At 42.7% G+C, this 22808-nt stretch overlaps 1 protein-coding gene across 2 annotated transcripts in view; it reads right to left on the reverse strand.

Annotated features, from left to right (window-relative positions):
• LOC110521790 (collagen alpha-1(XXIV) chain) overlaps positions 1-22808 on the reverse strand; it is a 183833-nt gene that overhangs the window by 93859 nt on the left and 67166 nt on the right. For both annotated transcript variants that reach the window (XM_036968553.1, XM_036968554.1), the window contains exons 8-16: positions 19612-19656; positions 18962-19015; positions 18348-18392; positions 14325-14378; positions 13617-13661; positions 12545-12598; positions 10851-10895; positions 377-430; positions 176-220 (exon numbers count right to left, since the gene is read on the reverse strand). In XM_036968553.1, coding sequence (XP_036824448.1) covers positions 176-220; positions 377-430; positions 10851-10895; positions 12545-12598; positions 13617-13661; positions 14325-14378; positions 18348-18392; positions 18962-19015; positions 19612-19656 — 441 coding nt within the window. The remainder of the gene's footprint in view (positions 1-175; positions 221-376; positions 431-10850; positions 10896-12544; positions 12599-13616; positions 13662-14324; positions 14379-18347; positions 18393-18961; positions 19016-19611; positions 19657-22808) is intronic.

The following is a 22808-nucleotide window of genomic DNA, read 5'->3' on the forward strand; positions in this document are numbered from 1 at the left end:
GGGACAGCCGAATAACTCTCTTAGGCTCTAGGTTCTGTACTGCATATCAAATCCTCATTCCTCTCTTCTGTTACTCCCATCCCGTTCCCTTCACTGTGTACTTGAATGTAAAACACACTCTCCTCATCCACACACTGGGATAGATCATTCACAATAATATAAATATTTAGATCACCTTATCACCTTTCAATCCAGGCAGCCCCGCATTTCCAGTCAGGCCCTAATAGAGAGAAGGAACAGGAGAGGGAGTCCTCAGTGGCAGCCATTTTGAAAAAGAGAACAAAGGACGATACAGAGACCGATAGATGCAGAGAGACTGACTGGAAAACGGAAGAGAGGAAGAGAACGGAAAAGAGAGGAGAGGGTGGGTAGTTACCATAGTTCCCACTATGCCAGTCAGTCCTCGCTGTCCCTCAGGTCCTTGGTCTCCCTGTGGAGAGAAGGGGGAGTAGGGTAAGATACAGCACGCATGCGCGCAGCACACACACAAACACACACACTTCATCAAGTGTACAGTATGTATTATACTGGCTCAGATTTACGGCGCAAGACAATGAAGGACATGTTCCACAGGAAACATCCAATACATCCGTTTCCCACTCGCAGCCCATTATTTTGACACATGCAGTTACCGCCTGGGCCTAAACACTACATTCCTGTGAGTCAATGCCTATTATGACTTCCAAGCTGTGCCTGTGCTGACAATAAAGCACAACTGCAACATCACATCTAACCAGCTGTGACATGGACAGGGTAGGAGTGACCGGACACTGTGCTGCTGGAAAAGGGTCTGAATGATTGTTCTAATCATTGTAATTATACTGACCGAGGGTGTGGGACCGAAGGCCAGCTCTGTAAGTGATTCTATGCGTTCCAGGCCTACTGGCCTACCAGTGTGGCTCTGTTTCCCAATGCTGTGCTTTGAGAGGATTGTCATCAGATCTGGAGAGAAATGCAGCTCCAGCAAACACAGCAGGGACTGATAAAGTACACGCACAAACTCACAGGAATGCACACGCGCACACACACAGATACGGCTCCTCTTCATCAGAGCCAGCCTGTACACTTGGACAGATACCTTTGCTTCCTCCTACTTTTAGCCGCTGTCACAGAAACCAGTAAGGCTTCTTCACATTCTAAAACATGAGAAGTACCGTGGTAAATGATGATTCATGAGGACTTCAGAGAACAGGTACTATAAGAGCAGCTGAGAGTGAATAAGTGAATGCAGTTGTAAAACACGGAGTGGTATGGTAAATAATCAGTTGTATTAGGGCCTCCTTGGAGACTTTAGTAGAAGAGGTAAGAGCAGCTGAGGATTAATAACTGAAAGCAGTTGTCCTTTGTTCTAATTTTTTATTTTACCTTCATTTAACGAGGCAAGTCAGTTAAGAACAAATTCTTATTTACAATGACAGCCTACCCCGGCCAATGCTGGGCCCACTTGCGAGCCGCCCTATGGGACTCCCAATCACAGCCAGATGGGATGCAGCCTGGATTTGAACCAGGTACTGCAATGACACCTCTTGCACTGAGATGCAGTGTCTTAGACCACTGGGAGCCCCTAATGCAGGGGTGAAATCAGTCCGGGCCTCAACTTGCTGTCGAGAGTTAAAATAATAGAATGCACAAGGTGCAATTTCGAAATGTGGTAGTGCATCAGCAGTCACTCAATTAGCCCATGTCAGCAAACATTTTTTAGTTTGTTAAGGTAGTCAAGTGGCCAGTTATCTAAACTTGTAGTAAGCATGGTTGAATTACCGACCGGGGTGGGGCCCATTGATCATCAGCTATCATATTAAAAACTGCAAACATTGACCTCCACTCTATGGCAAAATTTGTATAATTGCATGAAATTAGTTATAAAATCGCAAAATCTTCTCTCCGCCCCATGGAAAAATGTGTAGACTTGGGGGTATGGATGTGGGTACGCAGACCCACGAGGCACTGCGGCCCCTCGTGATGAGTTCTGTTTTTTTGTGAGGCTTCACAAAGCTGCCTTGGCAACGGTTGAGGAAACTCCATCCGGCGAGCAACCAGCACCCCTCAAAGAGCTTAATGCGATGTCATTAAGGACATGTGGCTTAAAAGCAGAGGTCCATCTGGTCTCAGTATGACTTTGTGTTTGATGCTCAACCTCCCTGGCTAATGGCACGGCGGGATGGAGACAAATCGCACGCACTTCATAAAGAATGCTTTCAACTGAGGGCATATGAAAGTTACGGGCTGAAAACAGACAATTGGCGTAAGGCGATACCCCACCACTCTCCTCTCAGGGCCAACCAATTGATCCAGCGAATCAAACTTCAATATCCCACACACAGCTACAATACGGGGGAACGACAGATAAGAGGGACACCACCTGCTGCCTGCGGGAGGGTTTAATCTACCTCTCTCTCCCTCCCCACATGAGAAACCAATGATTAGAGAAACGTCAGGAAAACCACATTGGTGAATTCCTGTATTCCTTTGAAAGAATCAAACACAACGCCACAGTAACAGAGGATCATATATGTTGCACACATCAGACCTGTGGAATGTGTACCATTAAATTATACGTGTGCGTGTTGGCCCCATTAGAGTGTGTACATTTAAGAGTTTATTACCCTTTGGCTCTGAATGCAAAGCTTCACACACCACTCTCTCTCTCTTTTTCCTGGAGAGAAAACGTCAATGGAAGAAAAGGTAAAAACCCTTTTTCCTAGTTTGTTTTATATGTGTGGTTTAAAATAGACAGATTGGCTTTGTGTCAAACATACAGCACCAGCTCAATCAGAGATTCCCATTCCACCATCATTTGGGAAGGGAACTCAGGCATTCACATATACAGTATGTAAACAGGGTGATGAGCATCCGTGCAGAAAGCCATTCAACCACAGTACTGGTTGTGTTCTGAGGTTTTGCTTAATGACAAGACACACGAAACCCAACCACACAGAAATAACAATGATGGATAGGACCAACCACACAACACAACCCAGTCTGTCAGTCAAAATGGCATACGCCAAGCAGATCTGATCCATCATGGCTGTACTGTGGGAACATGCTATAGGATCTAACAGTGTCGAGACTCACGGCCACGACTTTGTTTAAAACGAAGCTCTCCAGAATTAGGTCACGATGCTTCAAGGAAAAAGTCAAGGGAGAAAAATGAAGCAACAAGATGAGTTTTGGAGGACAGAAGGAGAGGATTAAGGAATAGTGGTGGAGAGGGCCTGCATGTCTGTCTCCTGCATAAGGACGGCAGGGGTGATAGTGTGGGCTAGAGAGTTAGATGTGGATCAATCAGCAGAGGAGAGGCCACCAATTTGTCTGAAATGTGAATTTGAAAGACTTCTTCACGGGCCGGGGGCAGAGTGACATGAGGAATCAGTCGCCACACTAGTCGGGCTTCCTCTCACGTAACAAATGCCTGGAAGACATGTGATTCTAATTCCAGCATGATGGAAGTGTCCCGGGTTCGTAGAGTTGGGATGGGTTGAATGGGGATCTGCTGTGGGACCGCTTCTCCTCTGGGGCGAAATGTCTGACATGACAGAGCCCTGTATACTGTAGGCAGCCATTAATGTAGGCCCACTTCGGTCTCACTTTAAACAAACCACTACTTCTAAAGACTTGACAAAGCATTCGCGAAGTCTTTGTAAACACCACATAGATGCTTTCCAGATAGGGAGACATCGTGGACGAAGAGCTGCTGTTCAAAATGATCACGTTTGAGTAATATTTCACGTAAAGTACCTGCACTTACAATAATGTTGTACTGAATTGAAAATACATTAGTGACTGTAAAACATAACATGGCCTATAAATATGTGAGCACAGTATGTAACTACATGAACGGAATTGATCCAATTGGCAACTTTACCAGCCAGCCATTCAGTTTAACAAATCGAGACCTGTCATCATGTGTCCCTTCCTGGATTATACATTACACGGAAATACTTTATCCTAAATGTAGGTACTTTACATGAACTATTTCTCAAAGATGATCACTCATCAACAGTTTTTGTCGTAGACATACAGTACACCGGGAATAGAAAATGCAAGAGAATATGTGTGATGTTGAATAGCAATAAGAGCAGGATGATCTATATCCTACAAGTTTTGCCTCAACTTTTTTGTCTCGGCTGGAATAGAGCTGGCTGTGTTTCCCTGGTAGGCCTAACTTCCAGTAGCCTGACCTGACCATGTCCATGCTACGCCCTGTCCAGAGAACAGCTTGATTTGTAGGGATGGGTCAGAGCCCTCCATCTGAGTCAGATCAAATTCCCGGGGTACGTAAGTCATGCTGCCTGGGTGCCATCTTGTAACAGTAGTTCAGGCAAGTCAGACTCTGTGTGGATCTTGGCGTGGCAGTTGAGTTACGGTTGAGTTAAGGTGTAGCGGTTGAGTTATGGCCGGATGCCGTGGCAACGGTTGAGGAATCTCCATCCCTCTGAGCACCGCTCGTGGTGACCCCGTAAATCTGTCTGATGGAGAGAGAGGGTTCCCAACCTCCCATGCTCTGGCCAACAAAGCTTTCCCGGGGGGGCCAGGGTCAGGGACCAAACCTCACTTCACCTCAGCAGCCCCGTGGGGAGGAATGGGTTATGGAAGTCATGGGGTTATGGGGGTATGAGGGATGGGGTACCGGCTAGGTCATGGGAGGTAATACAGTATCTACAGTGCCTTGCAAAAGTATTCGCCCCCTTGAACTTTGCGACCTTTTGCCACATTTCAGGCTTCAAACATAAAGATATAAAACTGTATTTTTTTGTGAAGAATCAACAACAAGTGGGACACAATCATGAAGTGGAACGACATTTATTGGATATTTCAAACTTTTTTAACAAATCAAAAACTGAAACATTGGGCGTGCAAAATTATTCAGCCCCCTTAAGTTAATACTTTGTAGCGCCACCTTTTGCTGCGATTACAGCTGTAAGTCGCTTGGGGTATGTCTCTATCAGTTTTGCACATCGAGAGACTGACATTTTTTCCCATTCCTCCTTGCAAAACAGCTCGAGCTCAGTGAGGTTGGATGGAGAGCATTTGTGAACAGCAGTTTTCAGTTCTTTCCACAGATTCTCGATTGGATTCAGGTCGGGACTTTGACTTGGCTATTCTAACACCTGGATATGTTTATTTTTGAACCATTCCATTGTAGCTTTTGCTTTATGTTTTGGATCATTGTCTTGTTGGAAGACAAATCTTTGTCCCAGTCTCAGGTCTTTTGCAGACTCCATCAGGTTTTCTTCCAGAATGGTCCTGTATTTGGCTCCATCCATCTTCCCATCAATTTTAACCATCTTCCCTGTCCCTGCTGAAGAAAAGCAGGCCCAAACCATGATGCTGCCACCACCATGTTTGACAGTGGGGATGGTGTGTTCAGGGTGATGAGCTGTGTTGCTTTTACGCCAAACATAACGTTTTGCATTGTTGCCAAAAAGTTCAATTTTGGTTTCATCTGACCAGAGCACCTTCTTCCACGTTTGGTGTGTCTCCCAGGTGGCTTGTGGCAAACTTTAAACGACACTTTTTATGGATATCTTTAAGAAATGGCTTTCTTCTTGCCACTCTTCCATAAAGGCCAGATTTGTGCAATATACGACTGATTGTTGTCCTATGGACAGAGTCTCCCACCTCAGCTGTAGATCTCTGCAGTTCATCCAGAGTGATCATGGGCCTCTTGGCTGCATCTCTGATCAGTCTTCTCCTTGTATGAGCTGAAAGTTTAGAGGGACCGCCAGGTCTTGGTAGATTTGCAGTGGTCTGATACTCCTTCCATTTCAATATTATCGCTTGCACAGTGCTCCTTGGGATGTTTAAAGCTTGGGAAATCTTTTTGTATCCAAATCCGGCTTTAAACTTCTTCACAACAGTATCTCGGACCTGCCTGGTGTGTTCCTTGTTCTTCATGATGCTCTCTGCGCATTTAACGGACCTCTGAGACTATCACAGTGCAGGTGCATTTATACGGAGACTTGATTACACACAGGTGGATTGTATTTATCATCATTAGTCATTTAGGTAAACATTGGATCATTCAGAGATCCTCACTGAACTTCTGGAGAGAGTTTGTTGCACTGAAAGTAAAGGGGCTGAATAATTTTGCACGCCCAATTTTTCAGTTTTTGATTTGTTAAAAAAGTTTTAAATATACAATAAATGTCGTTCCACTTCATGATTGTGTCCCACTTGTTGTTGATTCTTCACAAAACAATACAGTTTTATATCTTTATGTTTGAAGCCTGAAATGTGGCAAAAGGTCGCAAAGTTCAAGGGGGCCGAATACTTTCGCAAGGCACTGTATCATTACGGTGCAACACTATACTGTTTATATGGCCTGGATGGACACTTTGACATGTTTTGATTACTTAAAATGGCATGGGAGTATGTATGAGTTTAGAGAAGAGCTGCTTTCACTCATCCCACTCTCTCTCCCTCTCAGGAGACAGCACTAGGACAGGCTCTCTAAACCCCCCCCCCCCCCCCCCCTCCTCCCTCTCTCCATCTCTCTCTTTATCTCTCTCTCTCTGCTTATAGCAGGCCTGGGCATCTCCAGTCATCTGTGGCCTGATTGGTGTCACACTTTATCCCCAGCCCCAGCTAACACAGCTGACTCCAATAATCAACTAATCCTGATCTTCAGTTAAGAATGCAATTAATTTAAATCAGGTGTGTTTGCTAGGGATCGTGGAAAAGTGTGACACCAATCAGGCCCCCGAGGACTGGAGTTGCCCAGGCCTGTAAAGGCTTAGTAAGCCCTCATAAAGCCTTCATAAATACTACATAAATGTGTTACAAATCATCTATAACCATATGTCATACTTTAAAAGGTTAATAAATATCGCATAAAAGTGTGACATAACCACCAATGTCAAATGTGACATGACCCACTACGTCAAATATGACATAATTCTGTGCTTTATAAAGGGTGACATAAGCACCATTTAATAAAGGCCTTATAAATCATATTAAATTGAGGCTTCACAAAGCATTTATAACCCTGTCATGCATCTTGGTAGAGCATTGCAACCCCAGGATATTGGGTTCGATTCCCGGGACCACCCATACATGAAAATGTTTTCACAAATGACTGTACTGTAAGTCGCTTTGGATAAAATGTCTGCAAAATGTTATAAATTATATTAGATTTTACTAAAACATTTATTGGACGGCCCAACCTCTTGGGTGCATAGTCAGTATTGGACCTGACCTCAACTTACCCCAAAATGATGTGATGCAGGATGACACACACACTAAAGTACCAAAAAATGTTGGTAGGGCCATTTAAAATCTGTTACATTTTATTGCCTACTTCCAGGTTTTATTGCCTACTTCCAGGTTTTGGATTTCCTGAAAAAAAGGTCTGGGAAAAATCTAAAAACATTTTTGCGTGTAGTTGCCATTTAATTCAGTGAGAATGCCCATGTACTGTTGTTTGGTTAGCAGGTTTTCTGCAGTAAGCGCACATGTGATGTGATTCAGCAACCAATGGAATGGGTGGACTAAAAGGTCAGCAAAACTCTGTATTATTCAGAGCCCCTTGAAATGACACCAGATATACATTCTACAGACCCTACAGTATTCCCTGCTATACTTTTACTGTGGCACCGAGAATAGTTCTTGCTTTAAGACAATATGTATTCCATACAGTTGAAGTCGGGAGTTTACCACCACTGCACACACTTCATGTTAACAAACTATAGTTTTGGCAAGTTAGTTAGGACATCTACTTTGTGCAAGACACAAGTAATTTTTCCAACAATTGTTTACAGACAGATTATTTCACTTATAATTCACTGTATCACAATTCCAATTGGTCAGAAGTTAACATACACTAAGTTGACTGTGCCTTTAAACAGCTTGGAAAATTCCAGGAAATGATGTCATGGCTTTAGAAGCTTCTGATAGGCTAACTGATATCATCTAAGTCAATTAGAGGTGTACATGTGGATATATTTCAAGGCCTACCTTTAAACTCTTGACATCATGGGGAAATCAGAAGAAATCAGCCAAAACCTCAGAAAAAACCCTGTAGACCTCTACAAGCCTGGTTCATCCTTGGGAGCAATTTCCAAATGCCTGTAGGTACCATGTTGATCTGTACAAACAATAGTATGCAAGTATAAACACCATGGGATCACGCAGCCGTCATACCGCTCAGGAAGGAGACGTATTCTGTCTCCTAGAGATGAACGTACTTGGTGCGAAAAGTGCAAATCAATCCCAGAACAACAGCAAAGGACCTTGAGAAGATGTTTGAGGATACAGGTACAAAAGTATCTATATCCACAGTAAAACGAGTCCTATATCGACATAACCTGAAAGGCCGCTCAGCAAGGAAGAAGCCACTGCTCCAAAACTGCCATAAATAAAGCCAGACTATGGTTTGCAATTGCACATGAGGACAAAGATCGTACTTTTTGGAGAAATGTCTTCTGGTCTGATGAAACAAAAATAGAACTGTTTGGCCATAATGACCATCGTTATGTTTGGAGGAAAAAGGGGGATGCTTGCAAGCAGAAGAACACCATCCCAACCGTGAAGCACGGGGGTGGCAGCATCATGTTGTGGGGGTGCTTTACTGCAGGAGGGACTGGTGAACTTCACAAAATAGATGGCGTCATGAGGGAGGAAAATTATGTGGATATATTGAAGCAACATCTCAAGACATAATTCAGAAAGTTAAAGCTTGGTCACAAATGGGTCTTCCAAATGGACAATGACCCCAAGCATTCTTCTAAAGTTGTGGCAACATGGCTGAAGGACAACAAAGTCAAGGTGTTGGAGTGGCCATCACAAAGCCCTGACCTTAATCCTATAGAACATTTGTGGGCAGAACTGAAAAAGCGTGTGCGAGCAAGGATTCCGACAAAACCTGACTCAGTTACACCAGCTCTGTCTGGAGGAATGGGCCAAAATTCACCTAACTTATTGTGGGAAGCTTATGGAAGGCTACCCAAAACGTTTGACCCAAGTTAAACAATTTAAAGGCAATGCTACCAAATACTAGGTAAACTTCTGACCCACTGGGAAAGTGATGAAAGAAATAAAAGATGAAATAAATCATTCTCTCTACAATTATTCTGACATTTCTCATTCTGAAAAATAAAGTGGTGATCCTAACTGACCTAAAACAGGGAATTTTTACTAGGATTAAATGACAGGAATTGTGAAAAACTGAGTTTAAATGTATTTGGCTAAGGTGTATGTAAACTTCCGACTTCAACTCTATATACAGTCATTTGTATTGAGGGCATTTATTTGACATTGGTACATGTTTCTAAATCCACATTTAATGCAAATGTCACTTAAACATGAACAAATATGAATCATTGTTAAATTAATGTTTAGATAATTATTTGTATAGATCATTAATAGTTATTGACACATTTAAGTGTCCCGGAAGTACTTTCTTAGTGTTGCTGACGAGACACTGATCATGTGATGAGCTGCCACTGGACAGCGAAAAACAAATAAGTTAACCTTTATGTATTGCTATTTAAATTTGTTTGTAGTAGTTAAGTGTTAAATTAGATTCTATACTGTAGCTACCTCAATGGTTATTTCCGATCATTTCAGTGACTTCACAAAAAATGCTAGCTAGCCTAAATGTAGCTAGCAAGGCTCAGCTAAATACAAATCCCCCTCATATTCACGTCTCACGTCTCACAGTCACATTTGACAATTGGTGATAGTTACACACAGTTGTGCCACATTTATGAACCCTTTATAAAACATGACGTATGGTTAAAGATGCTTTGTAACACTTATGTAGTGCTTCTGAAGGCATTACGAAGGAGCCTTTATAAGCTGAACGTAATTTAAAGAGGGACCTCTTTTGGTCTTCTCTCTCTCCCTCTCCCTCACTTAGCTCAGGGCTTGACAGGCCGCCATGTCTTTAAAGTTAATCAAATATTGGTAATCCACCTTTGGCAGGACAGTCATGACCTGCAGAGCACAGTACTAAGCGTTTCACAGTAGGCAGGGTGAAGAATATATTGTTACCATTCAAAGCAAATGACCTTGGTTGGAGTATTGGCACAGTACCTCTCCAAGAAACGAAGGGTACTAGTTAGAGATTCCCATTTATCAGAGTATGTCAGAGCAGATTCCCCATTCATCAGAATTTTTACTCTTCCAGTATACAAAACAGTTATGCAAAAACATCTGATCTAATCTACAGACAAAAAGTTGGGCTTGATGTGGATATAATACACTATACAGATGTAGGATCTTAATTTGAGCCAGTTTTCTACAGCGGGAAAATAATCCTGCAGCAAGAAGAGCTAAATTATTATGTGGATTATAATTCATGGACATTTTTGTAGAGGCTGATGCATTTCTCTTTAGGGAAAATCTACACACTTTAGAAGGCGTTTTAAAACTCAAATACAACGCACGTTTGTGTTTCCTGCTTTGCAGGACAATTCTGAGCAACAAGTGATCAAATTAAGAGCCTACATCTGCATGAGAGAAGAACTGTAGAGAGGAATCAACGGCATCAGACACTACTAAATCCAACAGCTTCCCCAAACTGCATCAAAATCAAACACAACAGAATGAATGAATGTAAAATGAATGAATGCACACTGCAATCAAAGAGGGTGCTAAGATACTGCTGTAGTGAACGTCAACATCTACGACATAAAAATAAAAACGTTAGACCTTGACCAGATGACAGATGAATAAAGATATTAATCAAATGTATTTCTAGAGCTATTTTTTTTAAACAGCAGTTATCACAAAGTTATCACAGAAATCGAGCCTAAAACCCCAGAGAGCAAGCAATGCCGATGTAGAGGCACGGTGGCTAGGAAAAAAATCCCTAGAAAGGCTGATGTGTAATGTTGTGTAACACTCACCCTCAGACCTGGGAAGCCACCCATGCCAGTCCCACCAGCAGGCCCCTATAGGACAGCACAGGAACATCATGAGTACAGGGTAGCAATGGACACACATGTGAACATAAACACGCGCATGCACCCAGGCACACACACACACACACACACAGAGACATACACACACGCCCAGCCAACACACAGGATAGTAAAGCTTTTCTCCAAATTACAGTATCATGCAGTCTGGCACACCCAGACACAGCTAATCATAACACAAACCATGGTGTGCTGTGAACCACACTCGCTTCTTTGTTGCTCCTCAGTCTACATACATTAAACAGTGCTTTTACAGAACTTTTTAAATCAATAAAAATCTGTTTCCCGATTTGCTCATCTGCAGTATACTTTGCCAGCTCAATAAAGTGATTCCCTGTAACCTGCTGTTCTGTTGGAATCTGCCCAACACAGACAGCCCTGCGAAATTGTAACGGATTGCAGGTCATCTCAACACATTGAGCTCTAAAACGTTACAGACTGCTGGGCCTGGGCTGAGCTCATTCATCCAGAGCTACAGACGTCCAGAGAAACAGTCCAGAGAGTGTGTTCTAATCTAAGCCATGCGGTTGAGTCAACCCTGGCGTTTCGGAGGCCAAACGAGAACAATTGCTCTGTCTATATACTGTGCATGGCACAACTCAGCTCAGCAGAGCTAATCTCCTAAAGGTCATAGAGCAGGGCACAAGACATAGGGCAGAGGGGCACAACATTGTTCCTGGAGTGTGATTTTTTTGCTAGAGACTGAATAGAGTATACAAACATGGCAACCGGAAACAGGCAAAGGGTACCACAGCATCGGCTCTCGGACTAATAGGCTCTGAGACAGCTTCTCCTCCCAAGCCATAAGACTGCTTAATAGCCAGACTGCTAAATAGTAAATGAATGGTACCCAAACTATCTGCACAGACTCTATCTTGCACTGACCCTACGCACACACACTAGACTATATATATATACAAACCATATACACACTCACTCACACACCCTACATTGACACTCCCACATACATTCACAAACACTACATACAAAAACACACACACACACATACATACACATTACACAAACACACTTACACTCTTTTACACTGATCATTTGCTGCTGCTACTCTGTTCTTTATGTGACTCATATTATTATCTATCCTGATGCCTAGTAACTTCCCCCTGCTGTCACGTACTATCGACCTCAGATAGCTCCTACCGCTGCACATGGATCTGGTACTTGTGTATCTTATTTAAATCCTCTTGTGCTACTATTTTATTTTACATTTATATTATTATTTTAAGCAAGCTTAAAGTCTACACAAGTGATATTCGGCGCATGTGAAACATTTGATTTGACTTAAAGGGATAGTGTGAGATTTTGGCAACTATTTACACAGAGTCGGATGAACTGATGGATACCATTTCTAGGTCTCTGCGTGCAGTATGAAGGAAATTGCTAAGTGACGTTAGCTCAGCGACTGGGATGCACCTGTAGACTCCCAGTCATTGCGCTAACGCTAGTTAGAAATGGCTTGCGAAACTACCTTCGACTTGCTTCAAATGCACGCAGAGACATCAAAATTGTAGCTACGAGTTCATCTGACTGTGTAAGTAGAAAAGGGACATAATTGCCAAAATCTTGGACTATCCCTTTAGGAGGAAGAGGGACGTAGATCTTACCTCGTCGCCATCAGGACCAGGAGGACCCCTTTCACCAACATCTCCAACAACTCCCTGCACGCAAAAGAACAACAAAAGTTTTCATTTACACAATGTTGGCAGTTCAGTTATGAGTTATGAGGCTCCTTTAGATATTCAGATGCTCCTGGGTATAATCTCTTCATTGTGGGCCTATCAGATCGAACAGGGCAAAGGGCGCTGGCCCTCCTTGCCTGCCTACACCTGCCTATTTGCATATTGTGGGATGTTCTGATGTTCTCCATTCTCTCCCCTGTGTTCCAAAACTTCCAGCTCTGAGTGTTCCATCCCCAGCGTTCCAGTTCCAGAGAGAAGGAGGCTTTGATAACCCCTCACCACTCACTCAGACAGATGCTGGTGTGCCTGGTCTGGGCCATCGGCCCACTTGGTATCCCAGCTGGCCACAGCACAGAGAAGCTGTCAGATGCCTTGCTCACTGACACTTGTGTTTTTATAGCGTTTTTCGCTATGTCATGCCTTTGGTTACTCTATCTCTGTATGTGAGACACTGTTTTCCTATGCCAACCTAACTGGCACTGAGAGAGACTCACTCAAATGGCAAGTTGAATGCCAAGGTATGCATATCCTCATGTTGTTGGCATCCTGTCCATAGGTTGTTTTTATATCACGGGTAATCTATTTTTGGCTGTGTGTGAATTGTTACTTTTGGCACTGAATGTGCCGAGTGCATTTGCACATTAGCAATGAACACTCACAGAATACAGATGAAGGCAAGCTTTGGCTTTAAAATTCCTTAGGGCTTCCTGTGTTGATGGTAAATGATTACTTCTGTGGGAGTAGCAGATGTACACCATTATGGGTTGTGTAACACTTCTTTCTGACCTCTATTCTTCCCACCTCCTCTCCTCTACTCTCTCTTTATTCGATCCTCTCTTCTTATCTCCCCGTTCCGCCCTCTTGATAGCGCATGACAATTTCCACAAATTGGACCACAGTTATTGACCCAGGATGCATGCGGACCATTCTAGTTTTTTCCCCACTGTCCAGGAATATCACTGGTTTCAAAGCTGTGTGGTATTGTGTAGTCCATTACCTGTTTTCCTTTGGGACCGGTCTTCCCAACAGGACCGGGAATACCCTGGGGGGAAAAAAACACAAGGAAACTCTCAGATGAGGAAAGGTGACTGCCGTTTGCTGTGTAATTCGTCTATGACAAAATCGTAGTCAAGACCTCCCTCACAGAATGAATCATACAGGTTTTTTTGTATTGTTTTACAGGACTTTACTGCCAGGGTAAGTTATTAAGGGAAGATAAACACTGTACTACGGTCCAGGGGACTTATGACTTATTTCATGATGAAGAAGCATATTTTCCACTGACACAACATGGCATTGCATTGTGGAAAATGTAGTTATTAGACATTTTATTGTCCTTATAAGAACTCTGTGAGGAGAGACCGCTGTAGCTGCTTTGTTAGTATCAGCAAACATTCATTTTGGATCTATAAATAAAACCATACAATTAACAGGGCTAACCACATATTTTCCTGTTGCTTAATAGCTCCGAAATAGATGAAACGCAACATGAATTGCCTTTGGTTAGATCCGAGTTTACTGATATTGACGACCCTCGCCCTGTCCTTGTCCACATGGAAGGTTCAAGAGGAGTACAACTGATAGGATGAGTTAGCCAGTAGCCTTGGTTATATCCTACACCTATTGCAAACAAAGAGGACAATGTCTCCTACCTGACAGACACGTAATTAGGCGCACATGCTGCATAAATCAAGGTGATACTTACTCTCTCCCCTTCCTGCCCGGCTGAACCAGCTATACCAGGAGGCCCAATGAAACCCTGAAAACCAAAGCCCACATACAGTACATGTGAACCCGTTTGTAACACTTTGCCTGGAGGTATAATGCAAAGTAAGACTTGTCATGAGCGTGTCTGACCACGTAATAAAGTCTTTAAAACCATCCTCAACATCTAATGGAGGACGTTGTTTGGACAGAATGTACGGAACAACATATCTTTACTTGGTCTACTGATGGATAGGACAGCGGGGCATTACTGAACTGAAGATTCATCAGTCACACTCAAGACAATGGAAGTGGAACAGGCAGGCTGTTGGGACCTACAGTACAGTATATGCATAGAGACAAATCATCATCTCTCTCTGATGGTATAGCACATGGAACCCCTGCACATTGACTCGGTACCAGTACCCTCTGTATATAGCCTCGTTATTGTTATTGTGTTACTTTTTATTCCATATTTTTACTTTAGTTTTATTTGGTAAATATTTTCTTAACTCTATTTTTTTTTAACTGCATTGTTGGTTAAGGGCTTGTAAGTAAGCAGTTCACGTTAAGGTAATACACCTGTTGTATTCGGCACATTTGACAAGTACAATTTGATTTGATTTGATACAGATAAACCACTGTGACATCGAGCAGACTGTTGAATACCTGAACAGGTTTATCTTAAGCCCATCAAAGCAATAGTGTCTCTGAACTCATTGAATTCTGGGAATTCTGCGTGTCAGGTATGTAAACGTATATAGCGGTCTTGATTGTAGCCAGATCAGAGATCAGTGATGATGATATACCCCTACTCTATTGCTGGCATGCTGACATACAGTGCCTTGCGAAAGTATTCGGCCCCCTTGAACTTTGCGACCTTTTGCCACATTTCAGGCTTCAAACATAAAGATATAAAACTGTATTTTTTTGTGAAGAATCAACAACAAGTGGGACACAATCATGAAGTGGAACGACATTTATTGGATATTTCAAACTTTTTTAACAAATCAAAAACTGAAAAATTGGGCGTGCAAAATTATTCAGCCCCTTTACTTTCAGTGCAGCAAACTCTCTCCAGAAGTTCAGTGAGGATCTCTGAATGACCCAATGTTGACCTAAATGACAAATGATGATAAATACAATCCACCTGTGTGTAATCAAGTCTCCGTATAAATGCACCTGCACTGTGATAGTCTCAGAGGTCCGTTAAAAGCTCAGAGAGCATCATGAAGAACAAGGAACACACCAGGCAGGTCCGAGATACTGTTGTGAAGAAGTTTAAAGCCGGATTTGGATACAAAAAGATTTCCCAAGCTTTAAACATCCTAAGGAGCACTGTGCAAGCGATAATATTGAAATGGAAGGAGTATCAGACCACTGCAAATCTACCAAGACCTGGCCGTCCCTCTAAACTTTCAGCTCATACAAGGAGAAGACTGATCAGAGATGCAGCCAAGAGGCCCATGATCACTCTGGATGAACTGCAGAGATCTACAGCTGAGGTGGGAGACTCTGTCCATAGGACAACAATCAGTCATATATTGCACAAATCTGGCCTTTATGGAAGAGTGGCAAGAAGAAAGCCATTTCTTAAAGATATCCATAAAAAGTGTTGTTTAAAGTTTGCCACAAGCCACCTGGGAGACACACCAAACATGTGGAAGAAGGTGCTCTGTTGGTCAGATGAAACCAAAATTGAACTTTTTGGCAACAATGCAAAACGTTATGTTTGGCGTAAAAGCAACACAGCTGAACACACCATCCCCACTGTCAAACATGGTGGTGGCAGCAGGGACAGGGAAGATGGTTAAAATTGATGGGAAGATGGATAGAGCCAAATACAGGACCATTCTGGAAGAAAACCTGATGGAGTCTGCAAAAGACCTGAGACTGGGACGGAGATTTGTCTTCCAACAAGACAATGATCCAAAACATAAAGCAAAATCTACAATGGAATGGTTCAAAAATTAACATATCCAGGTGTTAGAATGGCCAAGTCAAAGTCCAGACCTGAATCCAATCGAGAATCTGTGGAAAGAACTGAAAACTGCTGTTCACACATGCTCTCCATCCAACCTCACTGAGCTCGAGCTGTTTTGCAAGGAGGAATGGGAAAAATGTTCAATCTCTCGATGTGCAAAACTGATAGAGACATACCCCAAGCGACTTACAGCTGTAATCGCTACAAAGTATTAACTTAAGGCGGCTGAATAATTTTGCACGCCCAATTTTTCAGTTTTTGATTTTTTAAAAAAGTTTGAAATATCCAATAAATGTCGTTCCACTTCATGATTGCGTCCCACTTGTTGTTGATTCTTCACAAAAAAATACAGTTTTATATCTTTATGTTTGAAGCCTGAAATGTGGCAAAAGGTCGCAAAGTTCAAGGGGGGCGAATACTTTCGCAAGGCACTGTATGTCCTATATATATATTTTTTTAAATGTATTTTTAACCCTGGCCCGTCCACGCAGGAGGCCTTTTGCCTTTTGATAGGCCGTCATTGTAAATAAGAATTTGTTCTTAACTGACTTGCCTAGATAAATAAAGGTTAAATACAAAAATGCAATATGCAAGCACACACACTAACTTAAAAAAAAAAAACTTGAAACTGAAGCCAAGCTATCAGTCTAATGATACATTGTCTGGCTTCATGGACAGATATGAGAGGGATAAATCTCCATCTTTCCGCCTCTCCTTTCTCTCATTCTACCATTCCATCTTTCTGTCAGAGGAACTCTTCACCCAGGTCTCATTCGGCTGAAGCAGTTTCGTCCGTGAAATAGAAGTGTTTCATGGGTAGGGAAGCAGGTCAACTGGTCCTGTATCCATGCTGCTCACTAGAAAAGTTACATCTATGGAAAAAACTGTCTTAGTTGACAGGCTAAGAGCCAAATAGAAACGTTTCAAGTGGCCAATTATCCATGCTCGATTGAAAAGTAACATGCGGTGCAACCTTCAATATATGTTTCTTAGCTGACAGGCTAAGAGCTGCTGACCACCCGAGAGAAGAAAAGTTACATGCGGCCATTTTTCCACTCTGTTGTAAAAAAAAAAAAGTAACTAGCGGTGCATCTTTCAAAACATTTACATTTATAATTACTCATCCCTCTTTGCTGACAGGCTACGATCTGCTGACCACCTCAGAGAGAGGAGATCAGGCATGTCCACATTTCATCAGTATGGAACATAATACTCATCTGGCAATAGCATAAAAAAACGCCTCATCACCATTACCTCACAAATCACCACTAAAATGAGAGGGAAATATGGAAGGCAAGCTTTTGCTTTTATTCTGACTAGCTAAAAGGGAGAGGAGTGGACACTTGAAGAGGCAGAGTCGAGTCCAGTGTGGGGGACAGGAGACTTCTATAATAAGAGCAGACAGCAGTCTGGGATAGTGGGGGTCTGGCAGCATATCTGCTATGTTTTGGATTCTACCTTCACATAAACATAATACAACATGGATGCAAGACTCTCTCTCTCTCTCTATTTATTTTTCTACATTCTTCAGCAATGGAAAACTACCAGAGATGTCTCAAACTCATTGAGCCCTGTAGTTTTCCCTAATAGGCTGATATGTCATTCTGTCTCTGACAACATGTTGGCATAAACAAAAATGACAAACTGAGGGATTCTCCTTACACTTTTTTGTTTTTGTTTTACTTTTCATTTATCCACCTCTTCATTCCCTCCTCCCAACCTTTCTATCTATGCTCCAGCCCGTGCTCTTTTCCCTCCCTCTGTTCTCTAGCGGAGGGAGAGCATGCCTGTGCTTCCTGAGGAAAGGAATGAGCTGCTCTCACAACAGAGCAGAAGCTCGACTGAGCGAAAACAGATCCCAGACCTGCTCCCAGAGGAATCTGCTGCAGTGGGAGCCAGCACCTTGTTAACACAACACAGGCCCTCTAACAGATCAGCCGTTCCCGGTGGAGCAGACAGGTAATCCCTTCAGGAAATTAAGTATTCCCTCTAATAGAGCCGAGTAAAGTGGAGGGGAGGGTAGTAGGGAGCTGTACTTACACGTACACCTTTAGGACCTGGGTTACCTTCTGGCCCAGCCAAACCCTGCAACAAAGGAGAGCAGCATAAGGAGAGGCCATTGTCACACAATACAGTGTCTGTTACACAGGGGGGCAATACACACTTCCACACATAAAACACTAAATTGTACATTTTAGACAGGTAGGGAAATAAAAATGTGATTGCATAGACTAATTGTTTAAGAAGTAAAAAGGAATGAGGAAACATGCCAGTCATACTCTCAGCTACATTACACTTCCTTATTATCATTGTTGTGCACACACTTTTAGTTCAAACATTCGTCGTCGACATACTTACACAACACCTTTCTTCAAAATAATTGTTAACCAATATATAGTTGAAATCAAAATGATAAGGAGTCAAGTATTAGCTATTTGAATAAACATGTCAAGCAAAAGGGTCACTAGTTGACAGTATTTTCACTAAAGAGACTGAGGAGTGTGTCACTACTGTGGTTAGGGGAGAGACAGGAGGACATGCTGTTCATTTCTGAGTACAGCAATATGATAGTACACAGGTAGTGATGTGGAATTCTGTGCAATGTAGACAAGCCGAGAGGATGGATGGAGGAATCTGGAGCATATTCACTGCACCTGCCTGCCAGGGTAACCTGCATCCCCAGTCGCTCCTGGAAGTCCCGGTATGCCCTGCAGAGGGGGAGGGGGGGGGGGGGGGAGAAAGAGACAAAGAGAGAGAGATGGAGAGAGAGAAAGAGAGAAAAAAGAGAGGGATGAAAGAAAGATAAACATTGGCCCTCACCAATTCTGCCAACTCAGGAATAAAACTGGCACTGTTTGCCCTCACCCATCCCCTACAGCCAAACTGTAGCAGAACACACACTCTCTCTCTGGCTCCTCCCCTTCCAGTTCCAGCCTGAACAATCACCTCGGGGCACAGAGTGGCACCTGGTGCTGAAGTCATCTCAACACCTTAAATTATTTACTTTGTAAGTGTGCTGCGTGAGTGCACTCCGTTTTAGGACGTTTTGTGTTGAAAGGTTAAACATGTTAATTGTTAGCTTCTTGAGTGGCTGAGGAATGGCTGAGAACACAGAGACAGCTGAAGAGTGACTATACCAAATGTCTTCCAGGCTATAGCTGCCTGTCTCTTTCTCTCACTGTGCGTGCGTGCGTGCGGGTGCGTCATGTTCTAGCCCAAAAATGGTCCATAATGAGATCAGTGACCTGCCGTTTTACTAAAATAAAAAGGGACAAGTTTGACCCAATGAACGCTAACGACTCACCTGTTCTCCAGGCTGTCCTTGTGGCCCTGGATAGCCCTTAGAACCCTGCAGGTAGAGAAAGAAGACATCTTAAATGAGACAGAGGAGAATATCACCTGCTCTACATTAGGTGTTAGGGATGTGCATCTTTCCCTTTCAAGACGATTCGACATGTATCTAGACACATGGGCTCAGGAAAAATCTGTTTTAGTTACAGGAAAAATCCGTTTCAGATTGATATGATTCGGTGCGATTCGGTTTCATTACAGAACAAATCAATTTAATTTGGTTTGATGCGATACGATTCAATGCATTAGCATTTGTTGTGTAAACACATTCACTATTCCATTCTTAACTCAAATCTGCTGCTGATGGGGCTCATGAGCTGGGCACATCTCTGAACTGGATCTGTCTGAGCTGACGTGTGTGTGTGTGTGTGTGTGTGTGTGTGTGTGCGCGTGCGTGCGTGTAAATTATGTATGACTATGGTGTATGTACTATGTAGGCAACTGACCTGAGCCATAAGAGAGACTAGGCATCTACTGTACCACTATCAGATTGGTTCTGAAATCACCATCACCCACTAATTAACTTGCAGATTAAGTGTTTGAGCTAGTAAAGTATAAATATTTATTGTTCACAAATTCCACCCCATCTCAAAATCGAAAAGTTTCAACCGTTTGGACGTTTTTACGGAGTGATCTTCACCTCTCGCTTCGGCCATGGGGTGCGCCTCGCAATAGTGATTGGTGTGCTTGTTATGACATTTTCAACTTTACCCCGTATATCTAAAAATGACCACGTACGCCGATTGTTCAAAGCAAAACTACCAAAACTATTGCTGATGGTGAACCTCAACAATCAAAATAAAATCGGAGGCAATTGGATTCATAGTATTTTAATACATTTTCTGACCACGGACCGATGCACTTTTATCTTAAACATTGGAATTCGCGACCGATGCTTACAGTATATAGAATTGTTACTTCCCAATACAGGGCCTATGACTGACTGAGTTATGCACAGTGATATCTGAACTGGGTCAGCGGAGGTAGGAAAGGAGGGAAAGATGGGAAAAGAGAGAGAAAGAGGGGTTGGGTAAAGGGAAAGAATTTCTCATGAATTACTTCTCATTTTAGCACCAATTATTGTATGCCTGTTGTGATCCTGTCAGTAGGAGGCGGAATACATAGCCAGGTAGCCAAAGGTCTGTCTGTGTGCATTTCAGCCATACAATCATAAAAAACACAGGACAACTGAGGACAGGATGCCCAGGGTTGTCTAAGGATTCTAGAACATTCCAGAGCTTCCTTCCTCCTTCCCAGCACCCGGCAGTCAAATCAAATCAAATTGTATTTATCACATGCGCCGAATACAAATGGTGTAGACTTTACTGTGAAATGCTTGATTACAAGCTTTTTAAAAATTATACAAATAAAATAGTAACATGAGCAATAAAATAAAATACACAAGAATGGAGATTCAGTGCATTCGGAAAGTATTCAGACCCCTTGACTTTTTCCACATTTTAGTTTTTTACATAAGTATTCAGAGACCTGTCCCGAAGCCAGTCCTGCGTTGTCTTAGCTGTGTGCTTAGGGTTGTTGTCCTGTTGAAAGGGAGAACCTTCGCCCCAGTCTGAGGATCTCCCTGTACTTTGCTCCATTCATCTTTCCCTCAATCCTGACTAGTCTCCCAGTTTCTACTGCTGAATAAAAACCCCACAGCATGATGCTGCCTCCACCATGCTTCACCGTAGAGATGGTGCCAGGTTTTGTCTCCAGACGTGATGCTTGGCATTCAGGCCAAATAGTTCAATCTTGGTTTCATCAGACCAGAGAGTCTTGTAGCCTAGTGGTTAGAACATTGGACTAGTAACCGGAAGGTTGCAAGTTCAAACCCCCGAGCTGACAAGGTACAAATCTGTCATTCTGCCCTGCCCCTAGGCCGTCATTGAAAATAAGAATTTGTTCTTAACTGACTTGCCTAGTTAAATAAAAGGTATAAAATAAATGGTCTGAGTCCTTTAGATGCCTTTTGGCAAACTCAAAGAGGGCTTTCATGTGCCTTTTACTGAGGAGTGGCTTCCATCTGGCCACTCTACCATAAAGGCCTGAGTGGAGAACCTTCCAGAAGGACAACCATCTCTGCAGCACTCCACCAATCTCCAAAGAGGAACTCTGGAGCTCTGTCAGAGTGACCATCGGGTTCTTGGTCACCTCCCTGACCAAGGCCCTTCTCCCGAATTGCTCAGTTTGGCCGGGTGGCCAGCTCTAGGAAGAGTCTTGGTGGTTCCAAACTTCATCCATTTAAGAATGATGGAGGCCACTATGTTCTTGGGGACCTTCAATGCTGCAGAATTGTTTTGTTAGCCTTCCCCAGATCTGTGCTTCGACACAATCCTTTCTCAGAGCTCTACAGACAATTCATTTGACCTCATGGTTTGGTTTTTGCTCTGACATGCACTGTCAACTGTGGGACCTTATCTAGACAGGCTTTGTGCCTTTCCAAATCATGTCCAATCAATTGAATTTACCAGAAGTGGACTTCAATCAAGTTGTAGAAACATCTCAAGGATGAAACAGGTTGCACCTGAGCTCAATTTCGAGTCTCATAGCAAAGGGTCTGAAAGCTTACGTAAATAAGGTTTTTCTTATTTTTTTTATTTTAATACATTTGCAAAAAATTAAAATAAACTGTTTTCGCTTTGTCATTACAGAGTATTGTGTGTAGACTGAGGAAAAACATTTATTTAATAAATTATGGAATAAGGCTGTAACGTAACAAAATGTGGAAAAGTCAATGGTCTGAATACTTCCCGAAAGCACTGTATATTCATGAGCTCACCTTGACTGACAGCTCTTTGAAAAGCCTATGTCAAGCAACTTGGATGCAGTGAGCAGTGTTGCAGTAAAATCCATCTCAAGCAAATTTGGTGAAACGCAAAGTATGGATGTTACGTTTGATACCGGAGCTCTGAGTCATGCATCAAAATCTTTAAGCAGTTTACTTCAAAGCAGTATACCGATGCCTGTACCACTTTATCAGAAGCACGTGACCAATGACGTCAGAATCTTTGTTTCGTTGAACAACCACCTGATTGGTTTGGTATTGGTTTGGTAGAAGACCAAAAGGTTACTCCGTGCATGCGCTACAGCGTGTGGGATATAATCTTTCATAATTTGGTTGCTCTAAGTTCTTTTGACCAGCAGGTGCCA

The sequence above is a fragment of the Oncorhynchus mykiss genome, chromosome 30, assembly GCF_013265735.2.
Source record: "Oncorhynchus mykiss isolate Arlee chromosome 30, USDA_OmykA_1.1, whole genome shotgun sequence".
NCBI lineage: Eukaryota > Metazoa > Chordata > Actinopteri > Salmoniformes > Salmonidae > Oncorhynchus > Oncorhynchus mykiss.